The 12,325-nt window shown below is 35.5% G+C and overlaps 1 protein-coding gene across 2 annotated transcripts; it reads right to left on the bottom strand.

Annotated features, from left to right (window-relative positions):
* Positions 1–539: 539 nt before the first annotated feature.
* Positions 540–11,268, bottom strand: LOC116286488 (melanopsin-B). Of its 2 annotated transcripts, none has more exons than XM_031693013.2 (2): positions 11,148–11,268; positions 540–3,069 (listed from the first exon to the last, which is right to left on the bottom strand). In XM_031693013.2, the coding sequence occupies exon 2, from the start codon at positions 2,951–2,953 to the stop codon at positions 884–886; it is 2,070 nt and encodes a 689-aa protein (XP_031548873.2). In that variant the 5' UTR covers positions 2,954–3,069; positions 11,148–11,268; the 3' UTR covers positions 540–883. The 2 variants fall into 2 exon arrangements, with proteins under 2 accessions (XP_031548873.2, XP_031548872.2); XM_031693012.2 differs by lacking the exon at positions 11,148–11,268 and adding an exon at positions 3,363–3,661.
* Positions 11,269–12,325: the final 1,057 nt, after the last annotated feature.

Here is a 12,325-nt window from a genome sequence, read left to right as displayed (position 1 = left end):
CTTTTCATATTTCTATTAGCCTCTTTTATTGTGGATTATTGAATAGTCTAGTGAATCTGCTACGGGAAAATGTTTGCCAAAAATCCTTAGAAGAGCGGGCTACTTTAAGTTCAAGTCAGCTTCAAGAACTGGGATGTATTTACCACTGACAGTGTAATGTCAAAAACATCAACCAACGTAATTACTCTTTTATTAATGATGACAAAGGCTCCTTATAAGAATTGATTTTAGAAACAGGAAATCGTAATCTTTGTCTGGAATGTCCTAGATGGATATAATATTATGATTTTCGTTGTTTGGTTGTGGTTGATGTGTATATGGTTTTGTATGTTGTAACTGTTCAGTGTGCTTTATATTCAATTGCGATTTCGACTTTTCAGTGTAATATTAATGTTGCAGATTTAATAGTTTTTTTCCCCATTCATTCATTCATTCATAGGAAAATAAGCATTTTAAAATATATATATAAACCATTCCGATAAAAGGGAAAGGATAAGCTGAAATGGAGAAGTAGAGAAATGAAAATACGAAAACGTTACTAGAAAAGAAATATTTTTCTTTATTTCAACTGAACAGCAAATATTTCGAATTCTTTCTGACATGCTTTCTGTAGTTTCCATAGCTAGAGCATTTGGGCAGCAACACGGGCGCCCTTAAAATGAAACTGATTTCTGTATTTTAAAATAAGAATACATTTAATTCTACAGACTTCCTGTATCATCTATACCCCTTAGAACTTTTATATCGGAGTGCTACTTGACATATATATTCTTGCCTAAAGGTTATCTATTTTCAAAGATGCCGCGACTTTATTTGGCTTTTTCAGTAATGACGTTAATGACAAAACCGAAAAGGAAGTTTTCTACTTATTTTTACTAAGTTTTCATATATTCTGATCAAATGCAACTGGTTTTACGTTGTTCATTATAACTAAACTTGGTCTTCTCCAGAACGATTCGGTTTTCTTTGCTATTTCTGCATGCACGCCCTCAGAAGTTCTTCTTCTAAATATGGAGTGCCCCAGAGCATAGCCTTTGGGCCCCTTTCTTTCTGTCGCCATTGAAAAGTCATCATGTTTTCCAGCCGAATTAATTCTCGGCTGCCTAGCCGGGTCTTTATCTAATTGTCTTCTGTAGCAGCCATAGGACATGTTTTCATTTAGGAAATGACTTTTATGTAGACATGAATTTCTTTCTCGGATAATAGCAGGTCGCTTCGACCTGGTTCCATTTTCCTCTTTCAAGTGACATTGACATCCACAAATACAGGAAGCATGCTCGATCCTTTCTGAAAGGTTCTCATTCGACAGACCCGACACTGCGTTATGTTTAGTACTAATGACCTTCGATGAATCTACCCCTCTATCTTTTCCACCTTTGAAAATTTGACACATATCACACTGAAATTGCACCGGGCGATTTTTTCTCTCTGTATCACATATAGTTGAAATGCTTTTGCTTAAACCCAACTTTTGTTTTATAGTTCTATTTTCTTCGTGATCAGATTTCGTGCTTTTCCTAGCATCTTGCACAAACATTTTATCTCTAATGGCACAAATACACTTATCATTTCCATCGGTGTATATCGACGAAATACATTTCCTGGAAGACACTATACAAACTGTACAGTAATTAATATGATTAGTACCGTTTTTAGATCGGGTTTGACCAATATCATGAATCTTGGCTTCATCAGAATTCGATGAACTATCTCCCATTTCCGGTGGAGTTATCTCACGGTGCGGGCAGCAAATTCCATGCTCGATTTTCAAAAGTTGTTCCTGTTCGCAAGAAGGCTTCAGATCTGGATCTATAGAAGATCTTCTTTCTATAGTTCTTAAAACTGACCCACCTCGTTCGACTAGAGCTCTTGAAGACGGACAGTTACTTGCTCGAGACGTTAGATAACCACTAGAGTCTCCAGTTGCTCCTGACAGTACTCTTGTCTTAACACCCCATTTAGTCCTGCTTGCTATTCGATCGCAGTGGAGCATTTCGAAAAACGCAGTTCTGAAGCGAAGGTTTAGAGCAGCGTAAATAAACGGGTTATAAATGACTCCCGATTTAGCTACCAATAAAGTGATTTCCAGAGTTAGTGCAGAAAAGTTCGATCCAAATGCCATTGATATAGAAACTATAACATAGGGTGACCAACACAGTAGAAAAACGAAAATAACCACAATAATCATCCTAGCCGTTCTCCAATGTGGGATCCTCTGGATCGTGAATTTCCATTTGTTTCGATATTTTGGTCGCATTCTCACAGCATACCGGCCTTTACGCTTAACGGACGCGAAAATCGAACAATAACAAAACATCATCACTGCAAACGGAATAGCGAATAAAAAAATCCCAAGCATTAGAGCGAAGAGCATGCTTTTAGTCGAGGTTTCTGCAAAGTTCAAGTAACATCCAGTGTAGAATGTCTCTTCGTGGAATTTCATCCACTGTAGGAAGACTGGTATTGTGAAAATAATTGTATAAAAGTATGAAACTCCTATACAGAGAAGCGCTCGGCGAATCGTTATTTTGATCCCAATCGATGGTTTAGTTATGACCCAATAACGATCCAGCGAAATAATTGCAAGAGTGTTGAGCGAAACGGAGCAAAAGAAATGATAAGTCAATCCGTAGAAACGGCAAGCCATTAGGCCAAGGATCCATTTATGACTAATTGAAGAAGGTAGAGAAAATATAACATCGAGCAGAGCTAGAACCAGATTACACACCGCTAAATGAAGAATAAATGTATTAGTCGATGTTCGTAGATTCCTGTAATTACAAAAAGCTGCTATCACTAAAACATTTCCAATTATTCCAAGTCCTCCAACGAGACTTATGTAAACGCTTATTGCAGTGAAGTCCACGTTGTTTAATTGAGGTTTCTTGTCGTACAGCTCGCTAAAATTCGAGGCTAAGTTTTTCGAAGAGTTCAGTGACATGTTAGACGCCATTTCCTCAAGCTATGTTCCTTTCCAAATTCAATTTCGAGAATTTTTTCATCATTCGATGTATCTTGCTGTTAGAATATAAACGAAGTCGATAACATCTTTTGAAGAAGCGTTCTCACCTGTTCGAAGAATTCAAATAAAATATAAATTCATTAAACAATACAGAGTATAACAACTAGCGGTAAATATAAAACACAGTTTTTTATCCTAGAAAATATTCATTCTAGAATCGGCTATTCATACTGTTTTACTTGTCTGTTTGTTTGTCGTTTAGTTTTTTCTCGAGCGTTTTTGTCCTATTTCGTTCGCTTTAACACAAATTTTTTTGACTCTTGACTCCCTAGCAAATCTCGCTCGGTATTCCAAATGGTTACTCGGGAAGTCTGATGCACAGATAAGATTTAATACAGACCTTGGAATTGTGTTGTATTTGTTGTTGAAAAAAAAAGTGTCCTTTTTTCAGTCACCAGCCAAGAATTTCGCGCCAAAAACCTTGGTCAACACGGAGGCTTTCTATGGACCATTCACTTGCTATGCTTTACAGCGTGTAAGAAATATATATTTACAGTAATGAAAATAGATAACACTCGGCATTTGTCTTAACTCAAAGTCATGATACCAGAAATCATGACATGCATTTGTCACTTAAAAAAACACGACGTCAAGAAGAAAAATCAAACCTAAGTAATTGATGGCTTATTACGTTTCGACCTACAATGCTCGTGGGCGAATAGAAATTGCTTTTTTTCTTTTCTATCATCCAACGATTCGTTATGCCCAGAAAATAATTAACTTCCTTTGAATGCTTTTTTGTTCGGGGCAATACATCCGCTCTTATTAATAACATTTTTTTTTTTAAATTCTTAAGTTAGTTACTTTGAATGGAATATTAACTATGCTCGAGAGAAAAACCTAAAATGATTTATCTTTCTTCTTTATCTTTGATTTCTAATTCAGTACTTGATCTGAGCTATTCGCTAAAATCCATTTCCACGAATCTCCATAAAATATTGTTTTATTAAACTAATTTGCTATTCTTTTGGTTGCCAGTATTTTTAATCCATTTTTATTTCATATTTTCCATTTTTTTCCCCACATGATCGATGATACCAAAAATATAATATTAAGAACAAATGGATCTGGACTTAACATGGTGGAAAATAACGAACAAATCTACCAAAATAAAAAATAATTTTAAAAAATCTCTAATTACCGAAGTAGAACAAGCCATTTCTAGCCGTGTTTTCCGTGTATCTCGATCTCAGCATATTCAGGTTCCGGAATAGATAAAAAATAAAGTGCAGTGTGTTGCTCTAAAATATCAGACTCCATATTTTATGCTGTAGTATTCGGTTCGCCAAGCAATATTCAAAACTAAGGCTGCAATATCTCCTTATCTCAGTAACTTGGGGCTAATGGGTCGCACTCAAAAACTAATTCATTCATGTAGGATTCCTGTGGATTTGACGGGGGGGGAAAAACCCCCGCCTATAATCAAGAATTCGCTACGCCACTGAGTCGCGCTTACATGCACAGAGCATTTTTTTCTGCGACAGCGTTGCGACACAACTGAAGTTGCATGGAGCATTGAAGCGTGTAACCCTACAATGCAATTTGAAAATAATAAATGATAAAGGTAGAATTCGTTTCTATACTTATGGCAACAATTGCGTAAACACGTACACTTGATTGCAACTTGCATAAGACAAGTTGCAAAGAAAATAAACCGTTTGCATGATGGCGTCATTTTACTACCAAAATTCTTCGCAAATTTTCTTTCTGATTTAAATTTGTAATCCCTCTTGAAAATAGTAAGGAAATGAGTGATATTGTGAATTGCTAGAAAGTACGCAAGGGATTCTGGTGGTTGTAGTAAATGACGCTATAATGCAAGTGGCCCAATGCTCCGCTTACTAATCGCGTGAATCAGTGCTTCGACTGTGAACTCAAAAAAAATTGGACTTAAAAACAATTGTGGCCAAAAAAGATAAATAGATGCCGTTTGATCCTCTTTTATTCAAATTAGACACAATTTTTTTAAAACTTTTTTTCCTCCTAGTAATGTAAAGAAGGGCCTAGAAAAAGAAAAAGAAAGAACTTACGCACCGACATCATGATTAATCGCATTCCTGTTTTTCAATGTGCTTTCATTTAAGGTTTCTTTCTGTTATTAGGCAGATTAAGATTCCCCTTTTTCCTTCCCGCAAACGGCAAATGTGACCACGTTTTCATCGTTTCCCTGTATTTAACTTTACATTTTGCAAACCTTCTCGACAAACACAAGTATTCTTTTGTTTATCTACTACTTGGAGACTCTTTCGATTCCTTTTCACTAATTTTAAAGAATGTCTTAATGGTCAATTGACGTTTCACGTCTGCCGTAAACGAGAATCTTAAACTATATTTTTCGAGCATTTCCTCGATTTTTTGCCTCGCTTGTCAGATCAAAAACCAGTATTTCTAATTTGACTGGATTAAGAGATTTGTGATTCGTGATAATGCATTACATGGCCTATAGAAGTGAATCGCCGGCTATTGTTCTGTTTTTCGATCTATTTTCCAATCTTTGATTCTAAAAGATTCTAAACTAAAATCGGCTAATCTATAGCAACTAAAGAAATTATTTAGAAGACCGACTAAGAAGTCATGATAAAAGATGCTTGTATTGAATTAAAATCACGATATTGTTCACTGAAAGAAAAATCGAATATAACAAGAAGATAAAATAATATTTTTTGTACCAGTTTTTCGTTCGCTTTTCCCACAAGCACAGCCCAAGTAATGTATTTGTGGTGTGTGATAGCATTAACAACGAATGTATGGGACGAAAAAATACGTAGTAACTTTTTTCTTTATAAATAAATTTGAACATACCTTACTCCTGCGTTGTTGTTAATGGTATTTAACGTCACTCTGAGTGGCTTTTAGCTGTTTTAGAGATTGACGTCAAATCCTATATCAACAACACATGTTGTATGTTCAAATTTTTTTTTGAAATTACATATTTTTTCGTCCCCATACATTTACGGTAAATACACCGCAAATACATTGCTTGAGTCGATTATTGCGTTTATATGAACAACTTCATAGCACTTGATCATCTTTCATTAAAAATCTTAATGGTGCTTAAAAGTACTGTTTGCATCGGACGTTATGACAACGAGCTCCACGTTCAGATTTATACGTCTACCAATTTTTAATTGAAGTTAGAGACAACTTTTATTGATAAATCCACGTTACATATAGAATGTTCCATTTGCAAAACAAACGTTCGCAAATGTGTATGTTTGAATTGCCTTCCATTGTGTAACATGTAGAGATAACTAGCTAAAAACTAGTGTGAGCTGCGTCGGTGTTTCTAATGAAACAGCAATGATAAAAAGGTAAATTATACACCGTGAAAAGAGTGAAAAAACTTACTGACGTTTCGGACGCTAGTCCTTCGTCGGAGTAAAAATGATATGTGTTTAATATGTGTTTATTTCGTTGTAAACAAAGCGAGTATGGTACACGCGAGTATGGTACATACATGCAACTCTCCCAAACTTTAAGATGAGACCTGAAGGCCCAATACTGTATCGGGGAATATTTACCGAGACGCGAGTTAATATGATAAATAATGGAGAGAGAGGTTTTTCCCCCAATTTTATTTATCTCTGCAAGTGATACAAATCGACAAACAAGCGTGCGCATGCGCATTATATTCACTTGTAGGTGAATATACCAGAAAGTGATAAGACGTAAATTATGAACAATGAGCGCGCCGGATTTATTTTACTAATATTAATTAACAAATATTTAGATGCTTGTTTTATTATTATTTAATCTATTCGGTAGCTTGTTAGGGAATCTCATTCCTATGTATTTGCCCACAGCTTTTTTTCTCTTTTTTCTTTTTTTCCAAATTCAATTTGCAATAGTTGAAAACCCCTTGGTTGCTATGATACTGACAGGTACGTCATTAACCTGACCACGTCTTTCAGTCGAGATATTGAAGGTAACAAAGTAAGATAAATCGAACCTTAAAACTAAAAGAGCGTTCTGTATGAAGCTTTCCCTATTATATGACAGTTTCTCCTGATCATCTTCACACTCTATGCTACTAAATATTTCCCCATCGACACTCTTAGTTTATAAGTAGACGTTGCGTGACCTCTCCAAATAAATATTGTGCAACATAACTGCCTTTCCTTTCCTTTCCTTTCGTTTCCTTTCCTTTCCTTTCCTTTCCTTTCCTTTCCTTTCCTTTCGTTTCCTTTCGTTTCCTTTCCTTTCCTTTCCTTTCCTTTCCTTTCCTTTCCTTTCCTTTCCTTTCCTTTCCTTTCCTTTCCTTTCCTTTCCTTTCCTTTCCTTTCCTTTTCTTTCCTTTCGTTTTCTTTCCTTTCGTTTTCTTTCCTTTCGTTTTCTTTCCTTTCCTTTCCTTTCGTATTACCCGTGATTTAACCACTTACTCCTAAAATGCAAATTCCTGAAATCCCGGTTGAAAACATAAGACTTCTTTTACCATGGCTGCCAGATTAGCTAAAGATTAGCCTATTAACAAATTTAACTCTATATGGCTATCCCGCCATCTACACTGAGGGATTATTTTCCCCGGCGCGTATAGTTTTCAAAGGCCACTTTCGATAAAAATCAATTCAAATCTTCGCGATGATTCGATGTCATCGGCTTCAGTCCAGATGATTAAGGCTGAAATTTGATGCCTTGTTGAGTTGAGAGTTGGTTCGAATTCGGAAAAATACCCAGTGTTGCTGACAGACTACGTGATGATCTCTTTCCGTCCGTCCGTCCGTCCGTCCGTCCGTGTATCCGTCTGGGACTATAGTACTATATAATCGTCCGAAATATAATTTAGCTGCAACTTCACTGGAATATAATCTTTAAGGGTCTATTATGTTACTATCCTTTCACAGGCGAAGTAAAGCCACTCTAACAGTCGAGGGAAACCGATTTGACTAATTTGGCAAATAAAAGTAGCCAGTTGTAGGATCTGTACTGAACCTGGCTGAGTACTCGAAAGTACTCCAGTGTTCTGACGAATTTCTTGAAGAAAATAGAAAACGCTAAAAGGTAAGTCATACTCCCTAATTAAGTGTAATTGATTGTTTAAATTCAAAAGTATTACGTTTATCAAAGTGGGAAAATGTTATAGCTGACTCGCAATGCATGATGGGATAACCCTCGTCTGGGTCATCCTCTGATTAAGAATATAACGTGCAATTTTAATGTAAGTTGAGCAGATGACGTCACAGACTCCTTTAAAAAAATGCAAAAATATAACACTTCTCATTCGAATATCGGGGGGGGGGGGGGGGGGACTTTAGCCAGCGATTATTAGATCCTTAAAGATTGTGTACCGTAGTCGTCTTCCTTCTACACTCTTAGTACGGCTTCTTTTTCGGAAGAAGTCAAACATGAACGTATTCATTTACTTTTTATTTGATATCAGCGATATATATTTTTTATTTCCTGTTTCATGTTAGAAGCCGAAGCTTATTATTATTATGTAAGATACTTTGTACAAGACTGGCCGCGTGAATTCAGGGTGGACGTAAATCATATTGATGTTATCTAAAAGCGAAAGGCCACAAAAATAATTTTCAGTAAGAAAACAATATATGCAATCTCAATTTAATCTCATCATATCTGTCATTTAGCCTTGAAATGGCTTCCATTCTATATCTAAATCAATTATATTTATTGTTGAACACGCTATACATCACAACTCAACATTATACCACTGTGTGTAGCTAGTAAAAGATGTATTTTTTCTATCGCTTTGTTAACAATTCTCTCGCGCCCACTCACTTTCTTTTATCATTTATTCACATTTACTTAGCTTATCATCTAATTCGCTGCCATTAACCATTTCCATATCGATCGATCCTTCCATTCATATGACTACACACAGCCACCATTTCTATTGATTATTCAGTCCCATTAGTTTTAAAGTGCACATGAACCCTTCGACAATACTTTCAGTACTGATTCTACACGAAGTAAATAGTTGAATGGTAAAATATTTCTTGATTTGAGTGATGCGTTTCTAAGTTATGAAGGTTTATACTTCCAATATGCTAATGAGTGTGACGTCTATTAAGGCTTAATCAAATATACAAAATCGAACTGGTTCATAGAAACAGTATTTAAAAAGCATCATTATTTTACTCATGGTTTACATGAAAGCTATTTACAATTTTTATTTTCAAAATGGCCAGCATTTAGTATTACTAGTTACAACAAAAACACTCAAATACCTTACCTGACGTCATCATCATTAACATATTGGAAGTATAAACCTTCATAACTTAAAGACGCATCACTCAAATCAAGAAATATTTTACCAATCAACTATTTACTTTATGCAGAATCAGTACTGAAAGTATTGTCGAAGGGTTCATGTGCACTTTAAGTTCATAAGTCCCAGATTCAAAATCCTTAAAAACGCCCGACAGGCTTTATGTTTATCAATTCTAGTTACACGTTCATTTATACACGAATTCATCTCTTGATTTTACCTACTGATTTCTGTATCTCTCGATACCTTATCAGCGATTTTATTCATTTCCTCTCGTGTTCGTTAATTTGCTTACGTAGTCACACAACTGAATCCATAAATTTTGATTTACAGCAACCGAAGTGCTACTGTCCTGTTATTTCTATCCTTGGCGAATTTATACGTATTATTAATTTTTGGACCCATTATGCTTCTTAGCTTTATAGGAATTACACTCAGTGAAATTCTTTATACGATTTACAAAGAAGTGGATTAGCTCGATCCCACTTTACTTAAAACTTCAATGTACCGATTGCTCATAATGTTTTCCAGTTTCCATCTTGGTAGTTAGATCCTATCGTAAAAGATATATATAAAAAAATTTCTCTTACATAAAATCAATGCAAGCAGTTTACTTTAGGTCTGTGTAAACCTGTCAAAGTAAACAGAAATATTTCGAATATCTGTCAGTTTAATTTACTGAATTTCATTTGCGTATCAGTACTGTTCAAAGTAAGTGAAGTGTCCGGTCGATCGCCAGGACTTCTCCAACTTTAGACATTTCTGACCACAACTAAATATTAATTCGGATTCGTGCAGCATGCTCACAACACTCAAGACAAAATCTTAAATCCGTGCCACGGCTAACTTCATTTCTCGATATATACAAACCAAGTTTGCCTTTTTTCTATCAGCGAGTTCCGCATTTTTAAATTCTTAAGATGAAGTTTAGCTTAGTGATCCATCAGTGTTGTTTGAGCTGAAATGTAAGTCGTTCCTGTCAAGACCTTTTTCTGCCATTGGTAGCCATAAAATTAAAGCCGGGTCATAAAAAATAAAAGTTCCTATCGTCGCCTAGTTTTTAGGCTAAAAGCACACTTATTGTATAGTCACTTTTAGAATAAGATCAAGATTGTCTATGGATTGTTAAGGATCATGCACAGCGTGCGGTCCCATTGTGAGACATCAGGAACGAATAAGAGAGTTTTCAACCACCTTATGGGTTTCTATATTAGCTTGTTTCTGCATTTTATTATCGGCTAAAGAGCAACATTTATCTGAAATTCATATCAATTTTGCCTTACAAAGCCGATTTTAGGGCTTAAAAACTCATTTTTACTAATGTATTTATCAAAATCTATCAGCTTAGCAACTCGCGCAATTCAGGGTAACTATGGAAATTTCTAGATTTAATATCCTAGTGGATTATGAAGAAAATATTGTGGGTTTTTCCCCTTAATTTCAAAATAAATATTTCTAGTACAAAGCGGATGAAGCCGAAAGAAAAGAAAAGAACCAAATGAGCTTAAGTAACTAAAAACATCAGTGTCAAAATAAACACAATAAAGAAGCCGGTTTGTTTGAGTGAGGATCGAAAAAAAGGAGTTTTATCACTGGATTAAAGAATGGAAAACTGAAATGGTTGGGTCTTATTTAGTGTGCTGGTTTGAATCAGTTAAAATAGGAACAAAATGACTGTAAGTAAAATAAGCTTAAAGGGAGAAGTGCTTTCGCAGTTACTGTGCTTCTGTAAAACGGATACAAGTTACTGTGTTTTTGTCTTAAGGCATAATAGTATAGCAAAATGGAAAACGGATAGTATTAGTAGTTTATAATGACATCTTGGATTTTCTTTCTATCAACTCAGTTAAAAGGCGGCAAGCAACCTTGAGCCCCGTAGTTTGTATAAATATGCCTTACCTGAAAAGTTGGTTTATCGGGCAAATTGTAAAGCACAGAAATTGTATTGAAAAAGATCAAAATCCCGTTGCTCTCTGTCTTACTAGTGTCCTGTCGTATACAGCTTGAAAGAAAGGTGATCAGTTTAGTGCCTTTCCAAATCCTTTTCAGCTATTTACCGGGTTTTAAACGTTTGTTGTCTCATGAATATAGATGTGGCAAAGTGATATGGGTTTTGAAAGACAAACAATTGTACTTGAATCAATCTTTTGGGGCGGGGATTTTCCGAAAGGCCGACGAGCCATTCGCACGTATCTAAATAGTAGGTAGAGGATTAAATATTGGAACACCTATGCACCAAAATATGGCGACCAATTTGAATACCTATTATTCTGTACTGACAACCGAAAGACTCACTAGCCTCTCATACATGTGAAAACACTTTTATTTTTTCACGTGAACACGAGGCTAGTGAGTCAGTCGGTACCAGTCGGTGATTTTGATTCGGTGTATAGAGTCTGTCATTTATATTGAACGTTATATACAGAGTTTCGGTCTATATTATCTTCACTAAGATGCTTGAGGAACAAGAATTGCTAAAACGCTGAGATAAATATGCTGTAGTTGTTGAAAAAATTATCGTCTGAAAGAAAAAATTGAAAATTTTGATTTATTTATGAATTGGAACATTACGTGGACTGTCAACGGTTGTTTTGTGGTTGGTCTCATAATTGTTATCAACTTGAGTATTTGATAATAGTTATTTAGACTTAATGCTTTGCCACGGCGCTAAGCTAACGAGTACCGACGACCCTACCGACGTTCAAATGCAAGGATCATATAAAATTCCATATTACTTTTCGATCCGCGCGATCCGAATCCCTTAGTCCAACGTTTATCTTTTACAACACACGTGCTATAACATGATGAGGAATGTAGTCCCTTTAGCAAAAAAAAAAAAATGTTTTCGGTTTGTCATAAAATCAATCGAGCACGTACTAGAATCTACGCGAAAACGTTGTCTCTCGATCTTATCTTTTATTTAAACATCCACATCAAAGGCCGACTTCACGGTTATAACCCGTGAAAAGCAAAATAAATACGACATCCGACAGTAGCCTTGAGACATGAATAAATTAAGCTGAGGTCACTTCGGTTATACGATTTTCTTGATGACAATAACGTAGTTTAGAAATTAT

This window comes from Actinia tenebrosa, unplaced genomic scaffold, assembly GCF_029948245.1.
Source record: "Actinia tenebrosa isolate PJP-AT-01 unplaced genomic scaffold, QUT_ActTen_1.0 PGA_scaffold13__45_contigs__length_12533684, whole genome shotgun sequence".
Lineage (NCBI taxonomy): Eukaryota > Metazoa > Cnidaria > Anthozoa > Actiniaria > Actiniidae > Actinia > Actinia tenebrosa.
The sequence above is the reverse complement of the archived record's forward strand: the minus strand, read 5'-3'. Positions and strand labels throughout refer to the sequence as shown.